This window comes from Corvus moneduloides, chromosome 2 (assembly GCF_009650955.1).
Source record: "Corvus moneduloides isolate bCorMon1 chromosome 2, bCorMon1.pri, whole genome shotgun sequence".
NCBI lineage: Eukaryota > Metazoa > Chordata > Aves > Passeriformes > Corvidae > Corvus > Corvus moneduloides.
This window is the reverse complement of record NC_045477.1, coordinates 109,809,364-109,834,739: the sequence shown is the minus strand read 5'-3', so window position 1 is coordinate 109,834,739 and position 25,376 is coordinate 109,809,364. Positions and strand designations below refer to the sequence as shown.

The window sequence follows — 25,376 nt, the reverse complement described above, 5'->3', positions numbered from 1 at the left end:
TCAGTGATTACAAGGCATCCACAGAGGGGTTCAATCACTAATGCATGTTCTGTTTGATCCTTCATCTCACACAAGATCTTGGACCAAAACCACCCGTAAATAGTTCCAGGAAGATTAATATCAAAAAGTAAGTCTCGAGAAATATAGAAGAAATTTTTGAAAAGCCAGTTAAAAAAATGTTCTAGATCTCCCAGAACAAATACTTTCTTGTTTTTGCTGTTCAAGGATTCCTTTAACTTCTAGGTACATTTCTTTCTGTGGTTCAGAGAGCCACATTTCCCATGATTCTTCCATAGTCCAGAGAGAATATCCAAACCAAGGTGAGAAGAGAGAGATCTAGAGCGGTTTTTACTCATGAATTTTCTGTCCTTAGGGATCGGTGTCTGCCCATGTTCTCTACCATTTGTTGCAGTGTGGATACTGTAACACGCGTATCAGACAACGAGGCCTGTGGGAAAGAAATACATATGGACCAATTCTTGATAGATATTTCAGAGATGTTTATTTCTCCAGCCGCATGGCCGGGATCTCTGCCCAGGAACTGTTCCAGTCACGGGACCCGAGGGTCCTTGCCCGCGCAGGGAACACAAACCAACCAGTGGGGAACGAGGCTGAGCAGGGGCAGGGAAACCCCGTGTCTGTGCCCTCAGGGCCCCTCTCCCAGGGCTACATGGTGGAGGGAAGGAACCCTGACACACACCTATCTTATAAGCCTAAAATATTTAATACTACAGGAATTCTATTCATATCCTTCAGGTTAATGATGCTATAGTGGTGTTTTTCACTGGAGACAAGACATGATATGGAGGAATTTTTTTCCTTGAAGACAGTGATTGGCTCCAGACTTCTCCAGGTGGTGCTCATAAGAGAAAACAGCAGCTCTTGAGGTATTACGGAGAGCTGTAAGGTCGCTGCAGAACTGCTTCCTGCTGCAGCTCTGTGATGCCTGTGAATGCTACTCATTTTCCCTGTGATTGCAGTCTCCCATGCTGCGCTGTACTGTCCCACACACATGTATGTGTGTCTGAACAGCCACTGTGACTCACAGACAGAGCAGCTTTATGAAATGTTACTGATCATTAAGCAGTGAAGGTTTTGAATGAAGTTAAAGACGAGGTGAGGGCTGAATTTCATTTTGCACTGGAGACCCCACTTCCGTTGCTGGAACCTTTGCATGCATGGATTTCAGGCTATACAGTTCCCCCTTTTCATTTGTTTTGCTCCAATGTTTTAAGCTGTAATAGTTTCAGAAGACTGAAGCCATGTGTTTCAATGCTTGCTCAGAGAGTGTTTTGCAGGCCTCCAGAGAGTGTATGTATGGACTCGAAGATCTGGGGTAGACTCAAGAAGAATGCTGAGCAGCACAGAAATGTGGGAAGCCAGAAATACGTTCAGACACACTTTTATGGTTTGTCTGAGTGTCCCATGGGACAGGAGCTGAGGGTTTTCTAGGCTTTTGCAAATATTGTTTTAGTACTACAGGACAGAAGGGCTGAGTCTGCTGTGTGTGCTTGTGTGTGTGCACATACACTAGCTGTGCCAGAGCCAATAGGCACTGTCTTTTAAACCCTGCCACGAATGAAGAAATACTCTGAGGTTTTTCTGCAGTCCTGCAGCAGGGAATTCCTACTCTTGTAACCATTATTTCTCTTCTTGGAAGAAATTGGGTGCAGCATCCAGTATAATGCTCTGTCATCAGGATTACATGCTGATACTTCCTTGAGAGCTTTCTCTTTCTTTTCCTGTGTTAGCATATGGAAGCTACAGCCCTGAGTGGTTGATGTGTCCATCTTGTCCACTCATTTACCACTTTATATCCTCCCTCATCACCATCCATTTTCTGCAGTGTAGGAAGGCTAATCCCTTCTCGACCAGAGAAGTCATGACGAAAGCAGCAGGCAGCAGGTTCTGCTGGCGTTTTTGATAGTGTTTCCTCCGGACTTCTTGGAATGCTGGATGCCTCACTGGCAAAGTTTTTGCCAGAGAGGAGTGCTAAACTTCACCTCTCTTTCCAGGCCAGGCAGCAAGGATTTCGTGCCTGTGGAGTAGAACAAGACTACATATAAGAACAAGAGCAGCGTATAATTTTTCCTGGAATTCATTCATTTGCAGACCATTGAGAGGCAGAGTTGTGTCTCTCAGGGATGTGCTGTGAACACGCTGTGGTAGGAGCTATGCAGTTTCACTGATAATGATCCATGTCAGAAGTGTCCCTGTATTTCCCCTGGCTCAGATAAGTCATGGGGTAATAAAACTGGTTCCTCTCAGCCCTTTTCCCCAGGTAGAACACAGCTATGGGCAGTGATTGTTTTGTGTCCCACACATCTCATCCCGAATACTTTTTAATTTCATGGACTAGATTATACCCAAGCCTCTTCCCTTTTTCTTCACTGATCCTCCATGAAGTTCAAAGGTCCTGCCTGTTTTTCTGTGGCAGGACAGAAAGCACTGCTGTCCCACAGACCTGCTTGCTTATAACTTTGACAGACTGTGTGCAGAGGAACTGGAAGGAGCTGCTCTCATTTCCACTTTATCATCCTTTGTCAGCTGGTGGGAAAAATCTCTGTGCTCCTATTTGGGAGACTCATGTAAACACTTGAGCAGGGTCCACAATCCACACTACAGATCTCATCCTGGCACTGTGTCTGTTGCTGGCAGGAGACCTCCCTGTTCAGTGGTGTGAACTGGAAATAACATAAACCCATCTGCAGCAATGCATGGCTAAGCACCATGGCAGCTCTCTCTGCAGGGAAACTGTGCTTATTTTTGAATTGTGTCAAGGAATGGTCGGTTGGAGGAGTGGTCCTGACACCAAAGTGCATCTTTTTTGAGATCTGGCTAGTGTGAATGATATGGGGGACTGGAGGAGGAGGGGACGAGTGGTTTCCTTCTGGGGAGAGGTGAGCACCTTTAAGGAGATCTTGGCAATCTCTCTGCTGGTGTTTCTATAATGCCAGTACACCCACTAACCCCACTCTCATCGACTCAAGCTTGTCATTAATTTTTTGTTAGACTAAATGTTCTTGGGATCTTATTTTAGAAAATACAGAGCGCTCATGGCCATAACTGCAGTGCATAAAGTTTTTGCTGTCAGCACAATAGCAGAGAGAATGCTAAGTAGTCTCAAAAAATGAGGTGGGTGGTATCTCAACTGGGATATCCATAATCAAGGGAAATTTTTGACCTTACATGTCCTGTGCTGTGGATGTAAGATGTGATAATCCTATTTTGCCTGAAGTATTCTTACTGCTGCAATGCGCTCTATTGGAAGGGATAAGAACATTATTAGCACTGCATTCACTGTAAAAGGATGTGGCAAATGAAAAACTGGTGCATACATGAGATGGCAAGCACTAGATCCTGACTTCTGCAGGATCAGGGAAGAAACTAGAAAATGCAGCATATACTTACACAAAAATTGAATTTTCACAGATGTGCTGTTCCCTATTATGACCTTAAAATCTCTTTTACCTTTACACTTTTATAAAACATGTATGTGAAAGTATGTCTCAGGAAGAAATTTCATGGGGGAATAAAAGGAAATATTAGAATTTAGTTGGCTTCCCCTTCTGTGTTGCAATAGCCTCTGACCCTGACCTGCCCACTGACTAGGGCAGAGAAAAGAGGAATTTTTTCCGGGAATTTGTGGTCCCACCTGCCTAGAGCATTTCCCAGTTTGGTATCAGCATGAAAGACTGGAACAGAAAAGGATCATTTACCTTTGATTGCTGCAAGAAACAAACCTGTAATTGTTAAACTCATTGTGCTTTGGTTTGCCAGGCAGTCTTAAAGTGTGAACAGTTGTAAATATAAAGATATGTTTTCATACAAGCAAGGGATTGTCCTTGTAATTGGTGTAACCTTAATGACAGTTGAGATGTGTTGAAGAGAAAACTATTGAATGAATTAGTAAGGCATGAAAATCACACGGATTTTGCTGGAGTAGGGGAAGAGCACAGGACTTCTTCTCCCCTCATATATGGAGTACAAAATTTGCCTGAGCACTTCTAATATCCATTGTGGTTTTACTGATGTATTATCTGCTTTCTCTTCAGGTGTATTGAGCTGGTTTAAACCACCACTGGCAATTGTGCCATTTCCTACAGCAGGGTTTCTTGCTGTCCAAGAACAGCGTAATATTTCTGTCCCTCCCTGCACTCACTCATCTCTTCGCTTCACTGGAGGGTGATGGATGTGTTCCTGGTGGACAGGCTGCTTGGGATATGTGCCTCAGGGCTCTGTCACTGTGTAGGTGCAGACAGGGATGGGATTATTTGACCCACCATAACGCTGTCCCTCAGTGTGTTGTGCCACTTCCTCTGTGTGCTGGGCAGAGAAGACCAGCACTCCCTTGCTGCTTGGCTCAGAGGGGATCCCCAGAGACTGGGACAGATCACCATCTCTCTGATGGACCTGGGGACCCTTGGCTGGGTCTTGTTGATAGCAGCAACCCAATAATCAAGCCAGATGATGTCCCATCTCTGTGTGTCAGGCCCCCTTCTCTGGAACAGTTTTGTTTTCTTCCTGGACCCCATAAGCCAACCAGCTCTCACTGACTTCTGTAAAAGCTCACAAATCTTGGCCTTTGTTCAAAACTCTGTCTAACACAATAACTGAATGCCTTTTAAAAGTCTTGAAACCGAGAGCAGTATGTGTCAGCACTTCTCTTAGGACTAGTTTTGTAACAAACTCCTTTGTTCCTTTAAGTGCAAGGTGAGGAAATGAAACCCAAAGATTCATTTCCTTATCAGTACACTAATACCTGTATTTTTTGACTGATGCTACTGGATACTGTTATTTTGCACATTGGCCAAAATAGAAACAAAATCAGCAGCACACCTGCTTTCTATGTATTTTTACTTGGATTTACAAAAGACTCTGAAATCAAAAAAGCAAACCTTATGGCTGCAATCAGTCATATTTGAATGTCACATTGACCTTACTGCTAGTGATAATATTGAATCCTGTACAATTTTGTTCAGAATTTGGCAAAGATTGTACTGATCAGTCTTTTCTGTTCTACATATCGGTCTCCATTGTTGAAATTGGAGGAATAGAGAATGTTGTCTTCACTTTAAATGAGTTTATTTTTTAATAATTTGTCCGTGTGGGAAAAGTACTTTTTCTGTGATTTCAGACTTTTTACTTTATTGGTAATAAAAATATAATTTTCACTTACTGATGCTGTCTGTGCAATATATTTTTCCAGTGCTGCTGCCATCCTGGTTTGAATACTCTGGGGAAATTGTGACATACTTATTCAAAAGCATGTGGGACTTGGAAATCTGTTTTCTGTTTTGTTATGTTTTGCTTGTGTGTTTCCTTTTTTTATAAATTTATGCTGAAGGTAGGCTGCAAACCAAATCTCTATTCTAACCAGTTACAAAGCGGGACATTCTCTTTTCTAGTCAAAGCCCCCTCATCAAATGTGTATCTGAGATTTTTGGTCAACTCTAGTCCAGGCATCTTTGAAGCAGGGGTCAAAAACCTGCATTGTAGTATTACTATGCCATTTGAAACATTAAAGCATAATTTTCAAGGTAACCTAGATGTATATAATTTCTTATTTCTTATTGTCCCCTTGGCATTGCAGAACAGCCTTTTCTCTATATGCTTAAAACTGAAACCATGTAATTTATTAGTATTTTCTGTTATATGGGCATGTATCTAATTTGTCTTAGTTTGGATCCAAATTGTTTGCTTCCTGGACTGTTTCCTTTTTGCTCTCCTCCCAGGGGTTCATAGCTGCATTTTCTACAGAAGCAGAAGACTGGAAAACCCTCTAATCCAGAAAAGCTGTCTTCTTTCCTCTTGTTGAAGTAGGCTTCAACACAATGAGCTTTTGGGCCACTTTCCAACAACATGAAAGAAAATTTCTACTTTTATATAGTCTCCTATTTACCCTCTGGCTACTTTCCTCCCTCACTTCTCTCCTGAAAAGCTGGGTTAAAGTGTGTGTCCCAATACTTTTGAGTGAATTTCCAAATCACAAAAATATTCTTTATATTTCTTGCTGAAATAATCTATTTTTTAATTTTAAATCCTTGTGTTGGCATTGCCAGATTACCATATGGAACAAATTCTAATAACCAGCCAAGCTATAAATAAATTCAGCGAGAACATTAAGAGCAAAAAACAAAGAAATCCCTAATCTTCCAAACAGCCTGTCAGGCACCACTTTTATTTCACTTGGGAAAAGAAGAGTAGCTAGGAAGAGGAAATGTAACAAAAGTCTGCAATTAAAATGACAGCTTTCAAAGTTGTGTATGTGAGATGGACTCTAAGAGAAGATGTTTCCCCACCACGTCTCTGAAACTGTATCCTGCATCTCTGACCTTGGGCTGTCCCACTGTTCATAGAACCGCCTGTAAGAGTTTAAGCAGCACTTCGAAAATTCAGCTGCTTGTTGGGTGGCCTTGCTTGTGTTTTCTGTGCACTTACCATGACTCCTCATTTTGTGTATCACTGACTAATTGCAGTGGCTCCAGAAAGCCACATCATATCACACCTCAGCACTGCATGCATATGGTGACAAATTTTCCATTGATATTTGAAGTTTTGGTGATGTGGGGTTCTTATGCTGATACACATGGGCATTTGTATATTTTTAACTACCTCTCTGGAGCCCAAGAGTAAATGATACTATAGTCCAGTGACTAGTCTGTGCTGCCTGTGTATAATATGCAAGGATTCTTTTCAAAGATAACAGAATTAGGGCTGGAAATCCATCTTTGATTTAGAACCTAAACTTTTCAGACTTCTGCTACATCTTGACCCAATTCTAGCTCCATTGTTTGAAGGTCTGCATGAGCTGGCTCTATCTGTGCTACATCAGTAACATGCTGAAAAGTTTGCCTTGTGCTCCTTTGAGTGGAAAGCAAGGATTATTCTGAATCCTCAGAGAATCTGTATGTGTGAGATTTCATGGCAGTGTTAGACCATCCTAAAACAGCTCTGAATAATCACTGCTAGGAGGCAGCTAAAAACCTGTTTGTGATTAATAGTGGTAGATAACTTGCAGGGTCAGAATTACCTGCTCTCTAGTGAGGCTGCTGCCAGTGATTCTGTGGAAATGGTGAAGGCTGCCAAAAAACAACGCATGAATGAACAGCTCAGAGGCCCAGCAGTTCACAGCAAAGCATCGCTTTCTGTCCAGACAGCAGCAAGTTTAAAATAGCCGCTTCCCATTTCCGCACATCATGGCACAAGTCCAGAGGTTTTCAGGACTCTGGTGCTTCCAACAGGGTTTTTGTTAGAGTAAGTGTTTGTAATTTTCATCATTTCTAGAAAAAATGTCTGTATTGCTGGAAAGAAATTTAGCTGAAAGCAGGGTCTTGTGCTTTTTTCCCCCCACTAGGCTAATACAAAGCAGCTGCTGTGGCATCTTCCTCTGAGTGGCCTCAGCACAACACCCTTGGAAATAAGAATGACTCATCTTGATGGGGGTCTTCCTGTTGGGATATTGGAAATAAACACAGTTACTGCAGGGGACTTAAAGTACAGTAATTTGGATGATGAAACTTGAAGCATTGCTGGGCAAGGAGAGGCTGCAATCAGAAAGCTGTCAGAGGCGGCCGAAAGGCCCTGGGGGAAAAGACGAGCAGAGTAATAAGATATGTCCAGAATTTTGTGCTGTTAACTTAAAATATGGTGGAAATAGAATATTGGCTCTCAGTTAAATCATGCAGAGACTTGGAAAAGGGCTTTGAGAAACACACAGGCATTGTGCAGGATTGCTGCAACAGTTATGCCAAATGCTGCAGCTTAGTGAAGGTCTTGGACAGCCCTGCAGCAGTAAGCACCCTGAAAAGCTCTCTTTACCTGGTAGGTACCAAAGCTGTGTGCTTTGGGTGTGCTTGAGAGCCAAGTAAATAACAGTACTGCTCCAGACTGTCAGCCTTAACTTCTTGCCCCTCAGCATCATCCCTTCCTTTACCTTGTCACTGTTGAGACAGAAGTGAATCCTTGTGAAATTTTTTTTGGAAATATATTTATATATGCCAGGTAGCACATGAGAGGCAGATGTGTGCTCATGTTATGGTCATTGATTTATTGTTTAGGGGGTTTATTCAGTCAATTTAAAGCTGCTACTGAGTATTCAGGACTATACACATACATTTTGCTGTTTGTTTTTTATTTTGATTGTTTGTTTGGTTTAGGGTTGTTTTTTTGTTTATTTTTATTCTTACACAGAAAGCTGTTGGCAGTTTGGTTTATTTTACAAATAAACATGTTTGAGGAGTAGAAGAGACCATGACATGGGCTCTCCTCTGCTCATCTTGATGCCTTGTCCTACTGGGTTGTCTTTCTTTCAATGTTTGCAGCAACTCCTATTCTGCAGTTGCCTCCCTGCCCCTCAGCATCATCCCTTCCTTCACCTTGTCACTGTTGAGACAGAAGTGAATCCTTGTGAAATTTTTTTTGGAAATATATTTATATATGCCAGGTAGCACATGAGAGGCAGATGTGTGCTCATGTTATGGTCATTGATTTATTGTTTAGGGGGTTTATTCAGTCAATTTAAAGCTGCTACTGAGTATTCAGGACTATACACATACATTTTGCTGTTTGTTTTTTATTTTGATTGTTTGTTTGGTTTAGGGTTGTTTTTTTGTTTATTTTTATTCTTACACAGAAAGCTGTTGGCAGTTTGGTTTATTTTACAAATAAACATGTTTGAGGAGTAGAGGAGACCATGACATGGGCTCTCCTCTGCTCATCTTGATGCCTTGTCCTACTGGGTTGTCTTTCTTTCAGTGTTTGCAGCAACTCCTATTCTGCAGTTGCCTCCCTGCCCCTCTCTCTGGACTCTGAGCTGCAGAACCATGCCTGGTGAGAGACAGAGCATGTGTGACAGTACACAGGGCTGTAGACTATTGAGCATCCCCAGAACAAGCTCTCAAACGTGATCTTGTGGGGAAAATCTTTGCAGAAGATACAAATATTCAACTGTTCGGTTTTTTTGAAGGATAGAAACACTAAATTTTTCCAAGGTGGAAACATAAAATCCAGGAACTTTTTTTTTGGCTTCTGTATGTTGAACCACAAAAGAATTCACACCCTGGGAAGATGTTTTCTGTGTACATTGTAAAAGCACACTCCTAAATCATGGCACTAGGCCTGTTGAATGAATACAATAGCTGGAATATTGTTGTGTGAAATCAAATTAGACTTCAAAAAAAATCTTGGTCTATGACCACTGGTCTTAATGATGGGCTAGAAGAAACTTGTGGCAGATGTATGTCAGGGGGTGCTGCTGTTTCCCAGCAGGATGCCTCTGTGCAGGCTGTTCTGTCTCCTTGTCAGGCGGTGCTTTGAAGAGTTGACCGGTGTCAAGGGGTGAGAAAATCTGGAGGTGAAGAGAAAATGCTTATGTTTCAAAGTTTGTAAAATGAATGTACAAGTTAGTGCCAATTCTGAAACAAACCTGTGCAGTAACACAAGGACCTTGTCTGTCTGGGGGCAAGAGCAGTTTTGGGATGCAGTAAGAGCCACAAAAATCAAGCTGAATTTCTGGTGTGCTGTACACCAGGAATCAAGTGCTGCTTGTGCTGTTAATATATGCACAACATAATGAGTATTACTACTATAATTAGTAATTTTCATTATAATTGATGTAGCTACAGTGTGAGTCTATTGAAAAAAAAAAAAAAGTTAAATAATGAAAAGGGATGACACAATCCTTGTACCACAACAAAGCCCAGTGCAATGTAATTTGTCCTATCCACAACAGAAACAATCAAGTCAGCCAACAAGTGCAGTTACATGGTCAAAAAGTTAAATACTGCTCTGTGCTTGTATACCAATCACAGAATGACTGAGGAAACTCAGATATTACTCATAAAAAGTTTGACAACTTGACAAGTAAAAGGTATAAGTGATGCTTCATAGTGATACAATAGTGTCTTTAGATAAGATTTCACGTCATTTTTAATTAATGTAAATACATGACGATCCATGTCTCATTCAAAGAACTAATTGGTTTGTGTCTAAAAATGGGATTCTTGCTCTTTTATCTGTAAATGATCCTGCATTATGTTGTTATTAAATAAAAATGGACTCTACCACACAAGCTGGATGCTTATAATGTAGCACTGTTTATGTAATCTAGTTTCTTAAATACTTCATAGTTTCTTCTATTTGAAATCTACCTTGCCATAATTTATCTTTTGGGCATTCAGCATTATCTTGCAGTGTGGAATTAAAATTTACATTAATTATAAGTTCTGAGGAGAAAACCTTTGTAACAATGCAGTTTTATATGTCTGTGTTGATTGTTGGTCTGAATTCTTTTCACGGAAAAGTCTTTGAGAGCTTGTCTAACACAAGTTTGCTTTCTCTCTGGCATAATTAATTTTATGGTATGATGTAAAAGGTGCATTTCATTTAGTGTACTCAGAAATACCCCACTTTTCAGCTTTTGCCTGCTAACCTTTTTCATTGCTGAAACTTAAAAAAGCTGCTGAGAAAGACCAAAAGAACACCCAAAATTTCAGATTAAATATACCCCAAAGTAAATGAAAATTTAACCTATAATGTTCCATCCCAGTTCAAAGGCAAAACTTTAATTTAACTTGCTTTAGAGCAATTTTGAGAATTTCTTGTATTTTCAGTCACCATTTAAAATGAGAACATCTTTGGTTGTTTTCTTCAAACAGGGAAGAAGAGAAATAATGCTGTAGTACAGGAAGAAGTATTACTTCTTTCAAATGTACATGCTCGATAGGCCAGTAAGAGAAAACTGTGCACGTGGAAGATTAATGTATCAGAGTAACCAAAGAGAGGACAACAGGAACATTGTATTTGTGAGTCTCTTCCAGCTCATTTACCTAGCACAACTTTTAAGATCAGTAGCACATGGAGTAATTGGTACTGGCAAATAAATGGCATTTCTGTGGCCACATCTTCCTGATTCTCTTAAACTATTGCATCCCAGGAGAACAGCACAGAAGAGGGGTTAAAATAACCATTTTTAATATAAAATACTAATTTTTTCTATCTAAAGGAAGAAAAAATTAAAACGGATTTTTTTCAGCTAAAAATAATTTATTCTGTTTTTACTGAAGCAACTTGTAGCAGAGGACTTCATTTGAAATCTCTTGAACTAAGTCTTGAAACACCTTATCTCCAGCACCATGAGCTCAACCTGCCCTATCACTTTGTTCTCACAATATAAATCAAAGAAATGAAGAAGGTGCATGGACCTCTTGGAATCTCAGGTTGTGAGCCCCACTTACACACTGTTCCCATTTGATCAGTATGAGACTGGAAAGTTGTAAGCAGAAAGAAATACTGTGTTATCTGGATTTGTGTGTTTTAAGTTGTTGGTTTTTTTTTTCCTAATCCTAATGAAAATATGTACTCTAATTATTAATGTCTACAAAGAAATGAAGGTCAACTGCAGTAATAATTATTGAGTTCATGCAGTATCTAGTATGTAGTTCCTAAGCAACACATTGCACATAACTATTTTTGCTTGCCAAAATCAAATGAGAAACAGAAAAGTCTCCAAAATAACCAAGCTGCAATTGGTGCAGTACCCTGATACACATTAGTGTCGTAATGCAAACACTGAAGTGTTCACTCACCTTTTTCCAGACTTATCTGAAATCATACAGAAAAATGGAAGAAATTACCAAAATATTGTAATGACAGAAGGCTGATAGTTTTAAACAAGGTAGAAAGTTATATGGAAAAGTGTAACTTTCCACCAGAGATTCTTTAAATAAAGCAAATTAATCTGAAATTCTTAATACATGCACGTTTGAAGTGAAGCAGTACTTGGAAAAGTTCATTTTGAATGAAGAAGTTTGACAAAACTCTTTTCTATTTTGCCTCAAATGCTCAGTGTTTTCATACCTAGCCTGATGGAAAGGGGAAGAAGAAAAAGGCAAAAACAGGACTTCTGAAATTTTCTGATGGGTTTTTTCAAGAGTCTCTCCTCTCTCCTTGGAGTGGGTGGGATTCAATTTGGCAAACTTTACTATATCCTGGAGGTGCCTACCTCTGAGCTATTCTAGGTTCCCTGTATGATCCATGGAGAAAAGTAGGCTCTTTTGAGGGGTGACTCATGTAATCTATTTCAAACACCTACTCTCAGAGAAGATGTCCATATAGGAGCCAAGGGTGTCTGGCTCAGATGTGTATGTCTACACTTGGCCAGATGAATCTTACCCAGTATGTCTATGCTGTAGACTGCCAAGAAACAAGATAAATTTAGCTGTGTGGAGCTCCGTGCTGTCACAGTGAAGTTTTTAAAAGCCAGCTCAGGTATTTCTGATTCCACTGCTGCCTAGACTCAAAAGACAAAAACTTTCCAAACAAGAGGGGTAAGATAAAAAGCAGTTCTTTAATGAAAGCTTTCAGGTGCACAAATATGGCTTTGCACACATGTGATACAGGATTTCCACAATTATTAAAAGGTTAATTAATTAGTATATCTTGCAGGTACATCCAATAAGAGATCAGTTGCCCCAGTAACCCACCCTTGTGTCTGCCCCTTGGAGTTGGTCCAGGAGGTTCTTTGCCCTATATCTTGTTATGTCTCTCAAATTCTGGTGAAAAACAAGATGTCCTTGTCAGAAATTCTCTTCTTGAGAATAAGACTAAACAGAATTTCAAGAATGTGTTAGAAAGGGTTAGCTCATTATTCTAAAATGTGAGAAAGGGCAGGAAAAGTACTAGAAACTATACAACTATATGTTAAAAATCTACAAGGCCACAAATACATGAAAAAAGCTAAAAGTCTTTAGGCATCACCACAACATAGTCTTTCATAAGACAGCATTCACTCAGCTGTTTCAGGCTCTTGTTTTCTACAGCTGTCACCTCTGACTGGTGGTACAAAGCCATTGTGCTGTCAGGGAACTCTGGAACCACCCCGTGTACAGTGTGGCACTAAGGAAACCAGGGATACCTGAATATATCTGGTGAAAGATATCCTGTAGGAGTTAAGGTATGATGTGACTTCTATCCTGGTGAAGCTGCTGCTGGGGTCTGAGTCCAGTTGTGGTGCTGATGTTTCAAATGCCTCTGAAATCTTCCAGCACAGTCAGAGGTCTGGGCATGCTGCCTGTGAGGAGAAGTGAAAAAGCACAATCTTTTTATTTTGACAAAGAGGAGGTTGGTACGCTATTTTATCGTGGTTTAAGAGTTGCTACACAGTGACATTTTTTGATACAGGATGACAATTTAATCCAGTGAATGAAAGCATGATGCTACTCAATCTCTAAAACCAGATTATTTCAGGCGACAAAAAAGAGGACTTTTCACAGCAAGGCTAAATAACTGTTAGAATAACTTTATCTAGGAGTTTTATAGATTATTCTTTTCATTGAAAATCCTTTTAATCTAGATATGATACAGCACAATGAACTCTTACTGCTTTAATGAAGGAATTAAACAGTGAAATGTTGTGGCCTGTGAAGTGAGACTCTGAAGGCCCTTCTGGACTAAAAAGCTGTTTAATGGACCCAGTGCAGCATTGGATCTCAACCTCTCACACTCCTGGAAAATCTGCATTTCAAAAAGGCTATGCAGCCTTTCCCATTTCCAATACAATTACTGTCAATCACTTGGTCCTATCTTCCTCACATTATGTTCCTTTAATAAGGTTCTTGATCTGAAAATGTGCTCAGAGAACTCACCTTCTGTGAGCTGGACTCGTTATAGAAAGGTAGATAAGGGAGCTGGAGAAGCAGAAACTGCTGTAGCTGAAGGCTGTGACTCCAAGGTATGGCACAGGGCTTAATTTTGAAGTATTTTGCTTTTGCTACCAATTCTCTGCTGGATATTTTTTTTGCACCATTATGTACCAGAATACCTTTGATAAGCCAAATATAAATCTATTTAAATTTGACAGAAGAAAATTAATACTTCTTTTTAACTCCAGTCAACAATTACAGATCCCTCTGTTAGTAATCGAGTTTGTCTTTGCTTCTCTGGAAGGGACTGGAAGGAGTCAGAATTTAGGCTTTACACCACTCTCTGGAGGATGCTCTGTTGATAGCTAAAATTATAGGGTATGAGTCTTTGCCAAAACTATGGTGTTAAATGTCCATCTCACCCTGGCCCTCCCCCCACCAAGCTAGTCTCTGTATCCTCAGTGCCAGTGCTACTGTGAATTTGTCTCTCATTCTCTTTCTTGCTCAGACTTTATCGAGGCTAAATAAGATCTTTGCCACACTGAATTTCTCATCTCATCAGTTAAATATGTTTTGCCTTTGAATAATTTTGGCTTAGGCAGAACTACAGTGTTTCTGTTAAAAAGCATAGAATTGCAATTCTGTACTGTCTACTTTGTTTCATAGGTGTTCCTGTATATAAATGGGTATAAAATAAGCATTTTATAGAAGAAAAAACCTGTAGTAGTTAAGATTTAAGTTTTTTCACTGGTCCCAACTATTTCTCTTTGACAGAATGGCAATATCAGTCATGGAACAGTGATCTACACGATTGAAGAGCTTTGAAAGACACCTTGTGTAGAAATCAGACCTTGCACATAAAGGCTTTCAGATGACACTGCATCGTGTCTTGAGGAAGGGCTGCTTCTGCACTGGAGTGAAGGTACCACTCTTCATCTTCCCTTTCCGGCCCCCTTGTTCCGTGTGTTCTCAGTTTTCTTGGTCTAGTCCAGTCCATCACACCTCCTGGCTGCTTGAGGGCAAGCCAGGGTTTCAGTTCAGTTCCTCACTGCTTCTACTCCAGAGCGAGGAGGTGGATAAATTCCTAACTTAGGTACTTTTCTTACATTTCTGTTCCTAGGGGTCCTCTTTTTCCTTGCCAAAATGCCTTTTGATCTACCTCTCCCAGCCAAAACATTTGTGATATGTGATGACCCCTCACAATGCTCTTACTCCTTGCTGTCAGCTTTGAAAAACACTTTGGTGCTGATAAATTAAATCTGCCATGATGTTGCAGGGGTATGAATAATGCTAGAGCTTAGGCTTTGGAGTGGTTTTTTAGTAGAGAAGGGCTTACATTTCTACACATCATGAGTGTGTAGAAATGTAATATAAATCATATAAAATAACAATGTGCAATTGAGAATAACATTAGGAGATGTCATGTGTTCCTTTTTTAATAATGTATAGGAATTTCATAGAGGAGATGAATGAAGTAAGGGAACAGAGTTAAGGTGTCCACTGTAGTAAGAAAGCAGTGAAGCTTCCCAGAGTCTCCAAACTCTTGAGTTAAATATACAATGTACATTTTACACTATACTAAAAGAAAGTGTAATGGCTGCACATTAGCTTTGGAGAGTGATGCAAATTGCACCATTAATGCCATCCTTGCATTTAGATTTGTAACTGCTTCTTGTTCTATCAAAACATAACCACATTTTTACTCCTTCTTGCTTTATCAAACCAGATTGAATTTAGGAGAGGAAGTTAGCTTGTCTGTTTAGCTTGCATATTATTAGCGAACACTGCTAGTAACATGGGAGTCATCTACACTAAGTTCGATGTCTGAGCCTAAGTCTATCACCCTCCATTTGCAGGCAATGAAGTGAACAGACAACTCCAGAAGGCGATGCCTCTTATGATAAGTCAGCTCAGCTAAGGAAGATTAATTGCTCTTTTCAGGTGCTTTTTTTCAATTTTCAGCTAGGAATAAAATAATAGCCTAGGCGTAAATCTTTCTTTGTTTCTTTATTTGTCTTTGTTAGGCACCTCAAGTAAAGAAGATAACCCCATATTTTGTCATGGATCAATGGAACAGCTTTTGGGTCATGTTAATTTTTATCAGATAAGGTTAATTTGTATCATTGCAACTATTTGTGGTAATATGCTTGTTTTGCAAAAAAAGTTCAGGGAAGGGAAAGAAAAGGAGAATAACCTTGAAGTGACCTAATGCAGTGTTTCCTGATTTGTTTGGATATCCCTCAGAGGAGCAGTAGCATCTCTTTACCTACAGAAGAGGGTCCGGTGGGTCAACAAGCACTACAGTGTGAGATTGAGCGAATCAGTGAAGAAGTCGAAGGGTGGGGATGGTATAGAGCAGTGTATAGCTATTTAAAGAACAGGGATAGAGATGACAGAGCCCAAGTCTTCTTGGTGGAGTCAAAACATATGGTAAGGGACAAATGGCTGCACTGAAGCTTGCAGGGCTCAGATTAAATGCGAGGAGAAGCCTTATCTATGGGTGGGTGATGCCCTCATTGCCTGTCAGAGTATTCAAGACTGAGCAAGACCAAGCCATGGCAGAACCGAGCGGGTACTGGCTTTGGGCAGGAGGTTGCTCTGGGTGACCACTGGGGGTGTCTTCCAGCCAGTGTTCTTGTGACTTTCTTCTCTTTACTCTAAGGAAAGCAATCTCTTCCTATGGAGTTCTATCCTTAAAATCTGGAGCCTGTTCCCAGTGTCCTGTTCCCAGCCCTGCTGTGCTTCTCACCCCATGAACTCCTGAAGCATCAGTGCAATATGTGGATATGCTCCTGCTGTTCTCAGCTCATGGACCATTTGCAAAGTGCTCCTAATAGCACTGTGTGATTCCACTTAGGACACTGCCCTGTGACACCTGTGTTTGAATCCCTGGTGTGGTCAATACCAATGAAACACCTGGAATTAGATTTTCCATATCTAATGTGGGTGTGCTTTAAAGACTAGCCTGTTGTCTTTTCTCCAGAAAAAAACAGAAACAAAAAGATCTTCTTAGGGTCTGTCTTCCCTAACTGGGGAGCTGGTTTATAGGATGGGGACAACTCAATGTTTTCTTATCTCTAAATGCAAACTGTGATTGCAGAACCTTAATTTCCTGTAGGAATTCTGAAACTGGGCAGTATCCCCACTGCAAAAAAAAAAAAAAAAGTGTTGAAAGTCTGATCACAAGTTTGAAACAGTAACCACTTATAAATATGGAGAATCTTGGGGAAAAATTAGGGAAAACAGAGATACATGGAATTGGAAAGTGCTATTACAGCATTGCTTTTCAGCATGAAAGGGCATCTTAAAATCTTCCATAGCTTACATTGTCATCTTGATATTTTCTTCTGTGTCATTATTTCCCACCTATTTTAGATGATATAAACAAATGCATTTCTTTTGAATGTTATCACTTTAATCCCTCTTCACCTCGAGTTCACTAAAGGAAAAGATATTTCTTTTCCTATTCAAGAAAATGCAAAATGAATACAGTGTTTTGATAGTAGAATCTATTTAGTTAGTTAGTTAGTTAGTTAGTTATATTGGTGGTATGGTCTCTCTTGATTTTCACACTAAGCATAGTACAGTGTATATTTTTAAATACCAGTTTATTACACCTTGACAAATTGAAGAACTTTACTGAAAGAACTCTTGAATCTTTTTCTTCAACAGTCCATCAACCTTGTAGACTGTTCTGGTTCTTTGCCTTCAGAGATGTTATTTTATGTTTGGTCGATTTGAAACTGCATTTTTATTTTATTGATCCAGCCAGTGACTGCACAACTTACAGACCCCTATCATTGTGCTGTGATACTGAACATTACGCTTTGTTTCCAGCAAATAAAGCCAGTAAAAATTTATGTACCTTTAGGGCAAATAGGAATCTTGCATTGTTTGTGTGCGCTTAAAACATAAGAATAGTGAAAGTTTTCCCATTCTGTTCCTTTTTCTGAGCTTTGTTAATGCAATCTGTCACACATAGTTTCTTACTCCACTTTGTAGTGATGCCCCTTGTATGGGAGGATTCAGAAAGAGGCAAAAGGAAACAAAGGTGGGATGTTTTTACCTTTTGAAATGCCTGGAAAGATGGTAAATGGAAGCAGAGCCCTCCCTGAATGACACCAGGCTGATAGGCTGGAGGACAGGGCTACTATTGAGAAGCATCCTGGCAGTCTGGCCAAAATGACCAACAGCTGAGGCAGGATAACCCCAAATACCAGTACAGGCTGGGGCAGCTTTTCGGAAGAGGAGTGTGGGTCCAGTTGGACAGCAGAGCAGTGTCCCTGGTGGCCATGGGGGCCACCACAAACTGGCAGCTGTTAAAAAAGGCTCATGAGGCTTCATCTGGAGTCCTGTGCCTATGGGTGCTCAAAATGAACTGGAGATGTGTTCCAGATGGCTGTGTAAACTCCATGCTTTAACCTGTTGTGTGTGCAGAATAGCACCTGCTGGGCCATGCCCCTAAACCACAGGAATCCTCTGTGGTCATTGTAGGAGAGTGACAGAGCAGGCAACACAGCAAGCTAGGAAAGTTGAGTAGAGAGGGTAAGTTCTAGATGTTGTGGTGTCTAAAGCAGATTTTTATGAACAGCCTGACTCCTACAGCTCACAGATGCAAGGGGTGATGCAATCAGGAGACTTCTTTTAAACGGGAAGGGAATATTGCTAACAGGCTGTTGAGATCTGGGATTCAGATCAGGCTGATTTCCCCCAGAGGTCTTGATTTCTCTCCATAAACTACAGATGGTGTGTAGGACAACAGTTTCTAAATGGGGTGTCACATCTATGTTTAAAAAGCTAGGCAAGATGAATCTGGGTCAGTTCTGGGCTGAGTTTTGTCAGTAATATTGCAATCAAGATTAAAGCTCCAGAGAGTTTACATTCACTTTTCACTCTGTTCTCAATTGCACCCTTTTGGCACAGTCTGACTCACCACTAAACTTTTAAATGTCAGTCCTTAACTTGTTAAATCACATCTCTAACTCTTAAGTGAGGTAAGTAATTTATTTTAAATAATTAAGCTTCAAATTTAGTCTTTTCCTCCTCCAAAAACTGGAATGCTGCAGACTGAGAAAGACTAGGTTTGTATCAGTTGATTGTGGCAAGTGCACAGTCTATCTGTGCTGAAGAAGACATCAGTAGCAGTAGTAAAGGTTGTTTATCAAACATGCAAGATGAGACCCTATTTGCATATGAAAATTAGCTAAAGATGTGGGGACAGCTACCTCAGCTATCTGCTACACCAGAGGTTTGAGATTGCTGCTTCAGGGACTGTATCCTCACCTGTCTGGCACACTCTGATGGAGCTGAAGTGATGTCCTGTCTTGCTTGGCACTTGCAGCTGCTTTTTACTTTGTTCTGGGGTCATCTGTCCTGTCTGCCCAGTTAGCTAGTGCCAACACCACAGGAGTGGTGGAAGGTTATCTTCCTGAAGGGCTCAAGCTCACCAGCACAGAGCTGCTGCTCTGCCAGCAGATCAGGGGAGATTTGGTGCCTCTTCTAAGTGTGTTTGGTCTGTGGCTGAGCTGCCAGCTGCCAGCTGTTCTGGACACTGTTTGGCCCAACAGATCTTACATCTCCTCATGGCTTTTGAGGAGCCATGCTTTTGGTGCACTAGGAGCTATATAATCACTACTGTGAGCCGGAGTTTGGCTGCAGGCAGAGCTAAACAAAGTCAGACCAGCACCCCGGGTGTGTCCTGACTGGGCTGTCCTGTTCCTTCCAGCCTCCATAACCGAGCTGTCCTTTCCTCCCCCAGTTCTCTTTTAGTGTCAGCAGGGTCCAGATCTAAAAGAAATAGAGCAGCACCCCAGGGTGCTTGTTTTTGCTGTACCCAGACTTGGGCAGGCATTGCCTGGACTGCAAATTCTCATGATCGTCACTGACATCTTTCAGAATTGTCTGGTTTTGTGTTTTTCTACTCCCTGCAGTTCTGGTATGTTGTCAGTGTCTACAAATTCTATCTTTCATTAGAAAATGCTTAACTACTACCAAACTGTGATGAAACTCTAGAAACTATGGCCCAGCTACACTTACTATCTGCCAGACTCGATAGTGACAGTTCATAAAATGTTTCTCTCAATATTTAAAAATAAAATGCAGATGATTCTGCATTAAGCATCTGATACAAGAAACAACTTAAGTGCTGAAACGTGTTTTTATTCTCAAAGCAACAAGTCTGTCCAGATCCTCTGCCTTAGGTATAAAGGATTGTACTAGGCATATGAACCGAGGGCAGGCTAGGCTTTTCTAGCTCTGTTGTGCATGTTAGAGCCAGTCCCACAGGAAAACATGGCACAGTGTCTCTCCATGGGGAGGAGTGTGACATAACCAGTAGCAGCAGAGTTGACAGGGATGGTGGTAAAACACACATGTGCCAGAAAGACTTGGAGGAGAGCACCCCCTGTGGAACAGGGATCTTCAAGGAGTCCAGCCTAGTGGAGGCCAAGACTTGCATGTGTTGTCCTTGGGGAGTACTGGCAAGAATGGATTCTGAACGATAAGTGTGGATAGCTGTCCTGGTGTGGAGTGGCTTTTCTCCCTCTTTTCTTGCAATATGTTTTTACTGGAAGGCTGTACCCCTGATGAAAAGGGGCAGGGGATGCTGAGGGCTGCCTAGGTTGGAAAGACCCTCTGGTCCCACTTGCACACTGGGATTAGTGTTGGCTAGGCAGCATTCTGGCCTTGTACATGGCACATATAGAGAATCGGGGTGAGATCTAAGTGAGGATGCAGTTGGTGGCTGCATAGTTGGCCCCCCAGTGGCCTGTCCTCTCTCAGTGCCTGAACCTGTGCAGTATGGACTTGGATAAGGTGCTCCTGCTTGGGATGCTTTGCAAGGAAGCCTTTGGGTCATGCAGTCCTGGTCAAGGAGGAGCATCGACTGATATGGGGCTTGGTATGATGCTGTAGTGGGTTTCAGTAGCTTTTGCAAGACCCACTTAAGGGAAGAGTGCATTGTGCAGGCCTTCAGCCTAGAGAACAGAAAATACCTGTCAAACTCCATTTTTGGCTACATATTCATAACTTGTTAGAGCAGGTCCCACTCCGTCACAGAAATGACCTTTGTGTGTTATACATCTATTGTTCTTTGCTGCACAAAGTCAGGACTGCCAGCTGCTGTAGTCCCTAATGGAGCTGTAGCTGCAGGAGGTTTTGTTTTAGCCCCAAAAGTAAAGAAAGACCTGACTGTTAAGCATAAAAGGATGTGTGTATATTGCTGGCCTTGCTGTGCAGCCTGAGTAGCTATGGAAAAGCACCATAGGATGTGTTCTGCCTGGAAGGGTTGCCACAAATGTTACATTTACCCAAGAAGGGGAAGGTGGTTGAACTCACTTCTGTTTACTGAGGAGAGCCTTGTGCAAACATCTGCCACATTCTAGCAAAATTTACAACCTCTAAAATATCTAGCTTTCTGGAGCCTCAGAGGCTTACAGTGCTAAAGTCATTGGAACAACTGCTAATGAGTTAATTACAGTGGATTCATTAGTTAAAATTGCTGCCAGAGACTTGAATGTTTCAGATAACTCTGCTGGCAAGTGGGTTACACTGCTGGGCAGATCTTTGCCTGATTTATGGCTCTTCCATAATCACAATTCACAATGGAATTATTGCCTGATTGTCCCTAGAATTCAGTTCTGGTTTTATCTTTTCTATAAAAACCATCTTTGCTTCTGAAGGGATTTCATATGTGCTGCAAGTGCACTGTAAACCATTATCACAAGCAGCTATTCTGTGATTCTTGTCTGAAGGGCGCCTTCCTGCATGGCAGGTCTTCCTGTGAAATATAGACAGCTATCCATCACCCATGAAATATGAGGCATTAAGAGGCTTCTAAATAAAAATGTAGGTAGTTCATATCCTCCCAGGGTGATTTTGTGCAAAATAACAAGGATTTTGTCCTTCTCTCCAGAACAAAAATTTGTTGTGTAAATCAATAGTTGAACTCCTTTCTTGTATGAGTATCTGCTATCAAGTATCTGCTTGATACTTAACATGCATATTTAGAAATTATATTTCATGGCTTTTTATAGTTACAGTGATTTTAGTCCAGAAATGTGTTGACTCTGGCTCTTTTTTTATAAATAGCAAACCTATGATCAAACCTCCTAAAACCTCCAAAAGCAATTCAGAAGCCAGGTTTCAACCATTCTTTGGATGTTTTTCCGCAGCAAAAATTGCAGCTGTGGGTGTTGAGGCCTTTGGAGACATTCTCAGGCTTTCCATAGTCCTGCAGTAAAGCCTCTAGCTCTTCTGCCAGGTTTGTTTAAATACTTTCAGTTAACTTTTTGATTAAGCTCAATGAATATCTTCTTTTCACCTTGGCTCAGCAAGAATAGCATCTCAATTTCTCTCCTGTCCGGGTAGGTGTACCTTTGACCTGAGGGTTTAGTCATTATTCAGGGTCTTACAAGCTTTTTCATTCAAAAAAAGAATTGATACAGAGCCTGCTTTTTCTTTACTACAAATGTTATTTCAAACACCTACAAAATCCCATTTCTCTGAATAGAGTAGGAGTCTAGTTTTGGTCATAATTCCACACCCCTTTCCAGGCTGCACTGCATCTCTAAAAGTTTCTCTTATCCATTTTTATGGGCTTTCATTGCCTTTCTCCCACAGGCACGTCTGCAGCCAGCACTACTGAGTTGCTTATAGTGTTCCATCTCTGAGCAAACCTGTCTGTCTCATCTTCGTTATGACAGCTTTGGTTTGCTGTGTCTCACTATAAGTCTGTTATTCATATGCTGAGCTGTTAAAATTCTTCTTACCTTTGATACTTTGCTGCTGCTTAGAGAAACACCTCAGGTAATGGTGAATCAGAAAGAAGTAAATACTTCTCTACAGAAGATGTTGAATTGTCCCAGTTCCAATGAATCATGTCTTCTTTGTGTGTTTAGGTGCTTCTTCTACAATAGGCTGTTTATTATGATTTCTGTAGCAGGCTTCAGAACACCATGTGATACTTGTTTGAAGTGCTTGAAGTGTTTCAGTCCAAAAGCTAAAGTAAAAAGGCTTGTGAAGATAAACTACATAGACCTGTGAAATTTTTCTATAAATTGATTGTCTCTTAAACAGGCAAAAAAAAAAAAGTGTCAACATTTAACAGCTGTAGACTCTGTACAATGAGAAGGGCTAGAGAATGGCTTCCACACATGGCTTCCAGCTGAATAGTTGAGTAGTTTGTTTATGTAAAAGTTTACTAGTGTTATCTGAAAATGACAAAAGATTAGGTAGATTAAGTATAGGAATAAAATAAATCCCTCAGCATTATTCCCCAGAATACTTGAAAAAGTTCTCCCCCAACCAGCTTTCTGATGTTGCCTTCACATTCCTAGCTGGTTGGCTGAGTAGTTTCCAATTTCTACAAATGCTTGGGCATTAAGGAGGAGGGTTTTGTGGTGTACTTGGCAGTGCAAAATTAACAGTTGGACTCAATCATCTTACAGATCTTTTCCAATCTAAATGGTTCTATGATTCTATGACAAGTTTTGTATTGTCTTTTGGCCCCTGGGACCTGCTTGGCTGTGCCCATGTACTGCAGCAGGCAGGATGTCACCAGACTGAGGGTGGTGATCCTCCCCCTCCATTCAGCACTCGTGAGACGTATCTGGAGTTCTGGGTTCACTGCTGGGCTCCCCAGCACAAGAGAGACCTGAATGTACTGGAGCAAGCCCAGTGAAAGGCCACAAAGAAGATTAAGAGACTGGACCATTTGGCATGTAAGGAGGGCCTGAGGGAGCTGGGACTGTACAGCCTGGAGAAGAGAAGATTTAGGGGATCTTACCCATTGGCATAAATACCAGATTGGGTGGGGATGAGGGAAGAGGACAGAGCCAGACTCTAGTGCTCAGTGACAGGAAAAGAGGTAATTGGCACAATTTGAAATACGGGAAGTTCCACTTAAATGTTTTCTCAAAGGCCGATCAAACACTGGCACAGGTTGCCCAGAGAGGTTGTGAAATCTCTTTCCTTGGACTAGATGTTCTCCTGTGCTTCCTTCCTTCCTCAGCAGGTGTAGTAAGCTCTGTTTTGTTTTGTTACTTTTGCAAAAATGACACTACAACCCCAGTGTCTGTACCAGAGAGAATACACCTGCATTTGATGTTTGTGACATTTAGTAGTTCAGTCCAGCAGCTGAAATACCCACACTCATGTTGAGCTGACAAGATTGAAAGGTATTTGTTTTGTGAAAAGGTCGTTTTTGGTATCTTTTCACTTATGCCATAAAAGAAAAAGGCAGTCCCTAACTAGGATGTCTTAGTTCCACCTTTGTGGGTTTTTTGCCCCCTTTTCCTGTCTGCATGTTTTTCTGTCAAAAGCCAGTTCATGAACTCAGGAGAAATGTACACCATTGGCTTAGCTGAACTGTTCTAATTAATGATTTTGGAAAAAAGGTGGAGCTGCCTAAACTGTCTGATTACCGATGTATTACAGTGTCCTGACAATTATGAAGCAAAATCCATTTTCACATCTGCTAATAGTTCTTCCACAGCCACTGCTGCTATTTGCCTGACAAACCCCCATAAATTAGCAATTTGGCAACTGCTATGTCACCTACATGCAGCTGATCAGTAGTGTCTTATACAATGCTTTGGTGGAAGCAGCAAAGAAGTGGCATGTTGTTTATCACAGGAACCACAGTCCCCAATGTTTTGTTACTGTAGCTGTGGCTGCCTCTTCACAGTGAGTGTTCATCATCAGCTCAGTGCCTAAGTTGCACTCACTGCTGGTTCAACTCCACCATTATCACAAATACTATTTTTTGTGATAATATTATGAGGCAGTGTCTGTAGCAGGGGCTATAAAAGTGTTAAGATGGGAACAAGGAAGCTGATTTATTGCCTTGAGCTCAGGATTGTACAACAGGACTACAAAGCAAGCCTGTGCTTATCCAGCTTGGGTTCATGCTAGAGCTGGCTGGCATCTCCCTGTCAGGTTTGTAATGTAAGCTCAGGCACTGGAGCTTGTTCCCACTTTCCAGTCTTTCCTTCTCATAAAAAGAAAGATGGAAGCATGGCAGCCCAAGGTGTTACAGTTTTCTTCAGGGCACGTTGCAAGCCTTCCAAGCAGTGCATAGGTGGCCTTATGATCCTGACACCTGCAGCTGAGGGCAGCAAGAGGCAGCTGTCATGGACTGCATGGCTCCCGTTGCAGGTGCAGCTTCCACTGCAGGTGCAGCTCCCATTGCAGGTGCAGCTTCCATCACCAGGTGCAGATTCCATCACCAGGTGCAGCTGCCATTGCAGGTGCGGCTCCGCATTTTGCACCCCAGAGCAGGGAGAGGGCTTAACATTTGCAGCTCGGCCACTTGACTTTGTGTAACACCACTTCAAAGTGTGCAGACTTTTAGTCCTAATGTAATGTTCAAGCATTTCAAGCCTGCCCCTGGAAAAGGCTCTGTGCCTACCTTACCGTGCAGAACCTATAGGTCCAGAAGGGATACAGCACTTCTGGAAGCTAGACTGCGTGGGAGCAGTTGGCCTTGCACTTCCAGCAACCTATTTTAGCATATTGTTCAGTAAATAATCACTGTGAACATAAAAGACTGCCACAATGCCATATGAGAAGATTTTCAAACGTGAAGACGCTGCCAATTGAAATAAAGTGAGCTTCAGCTATGTAGAACTGAATCTGCAACAGGGTTTTCTTACAGAGAATTATTTTTTCCATCAGTCTGATAGTTCGAAATGTTCCAGATTTCATTTCAGGGAAACATTCATTAAGCAGTCGTAG

At 41.2% G+C, this 25,376-nt stretch overlaps 1 protein-coding gene across 41 annotated transcripts in view; it reads left to right on the top strand.

The window, feature by feature from the left end:
- LOC116440251 (collagen alpha-1(III) chain-like) overlaps positions 1 to 25,376 on the top strand; it is a 295,630-nt gene that overhangs the window by 23,818 nt on the left and 246,436 nt on the right. For 38 of the 41 annotated variants that reach the window (XR_004238482.1, XR_004238502.1, XR_004238495.1 and 35 more), the window contains one exon: positions 14,418 to 14,565. The exons of the other annotated variants lie outside the window; for them this stretch is intronic. Coding sequence is in view for 1 of the 38 variants with exons in the window: in XM_032100816.1 (XP_031956707.1) it covers positions 14,418 to 14,468 (51 nt within the window). In the remaining 37 variants the exon portion in view is untranslated. The remainder of the gene's footprint in view (positions 1 to 14,417; positions 14,566 to 25,376) is intronic. 41 annotated transcript variants of the gene reach the window in all.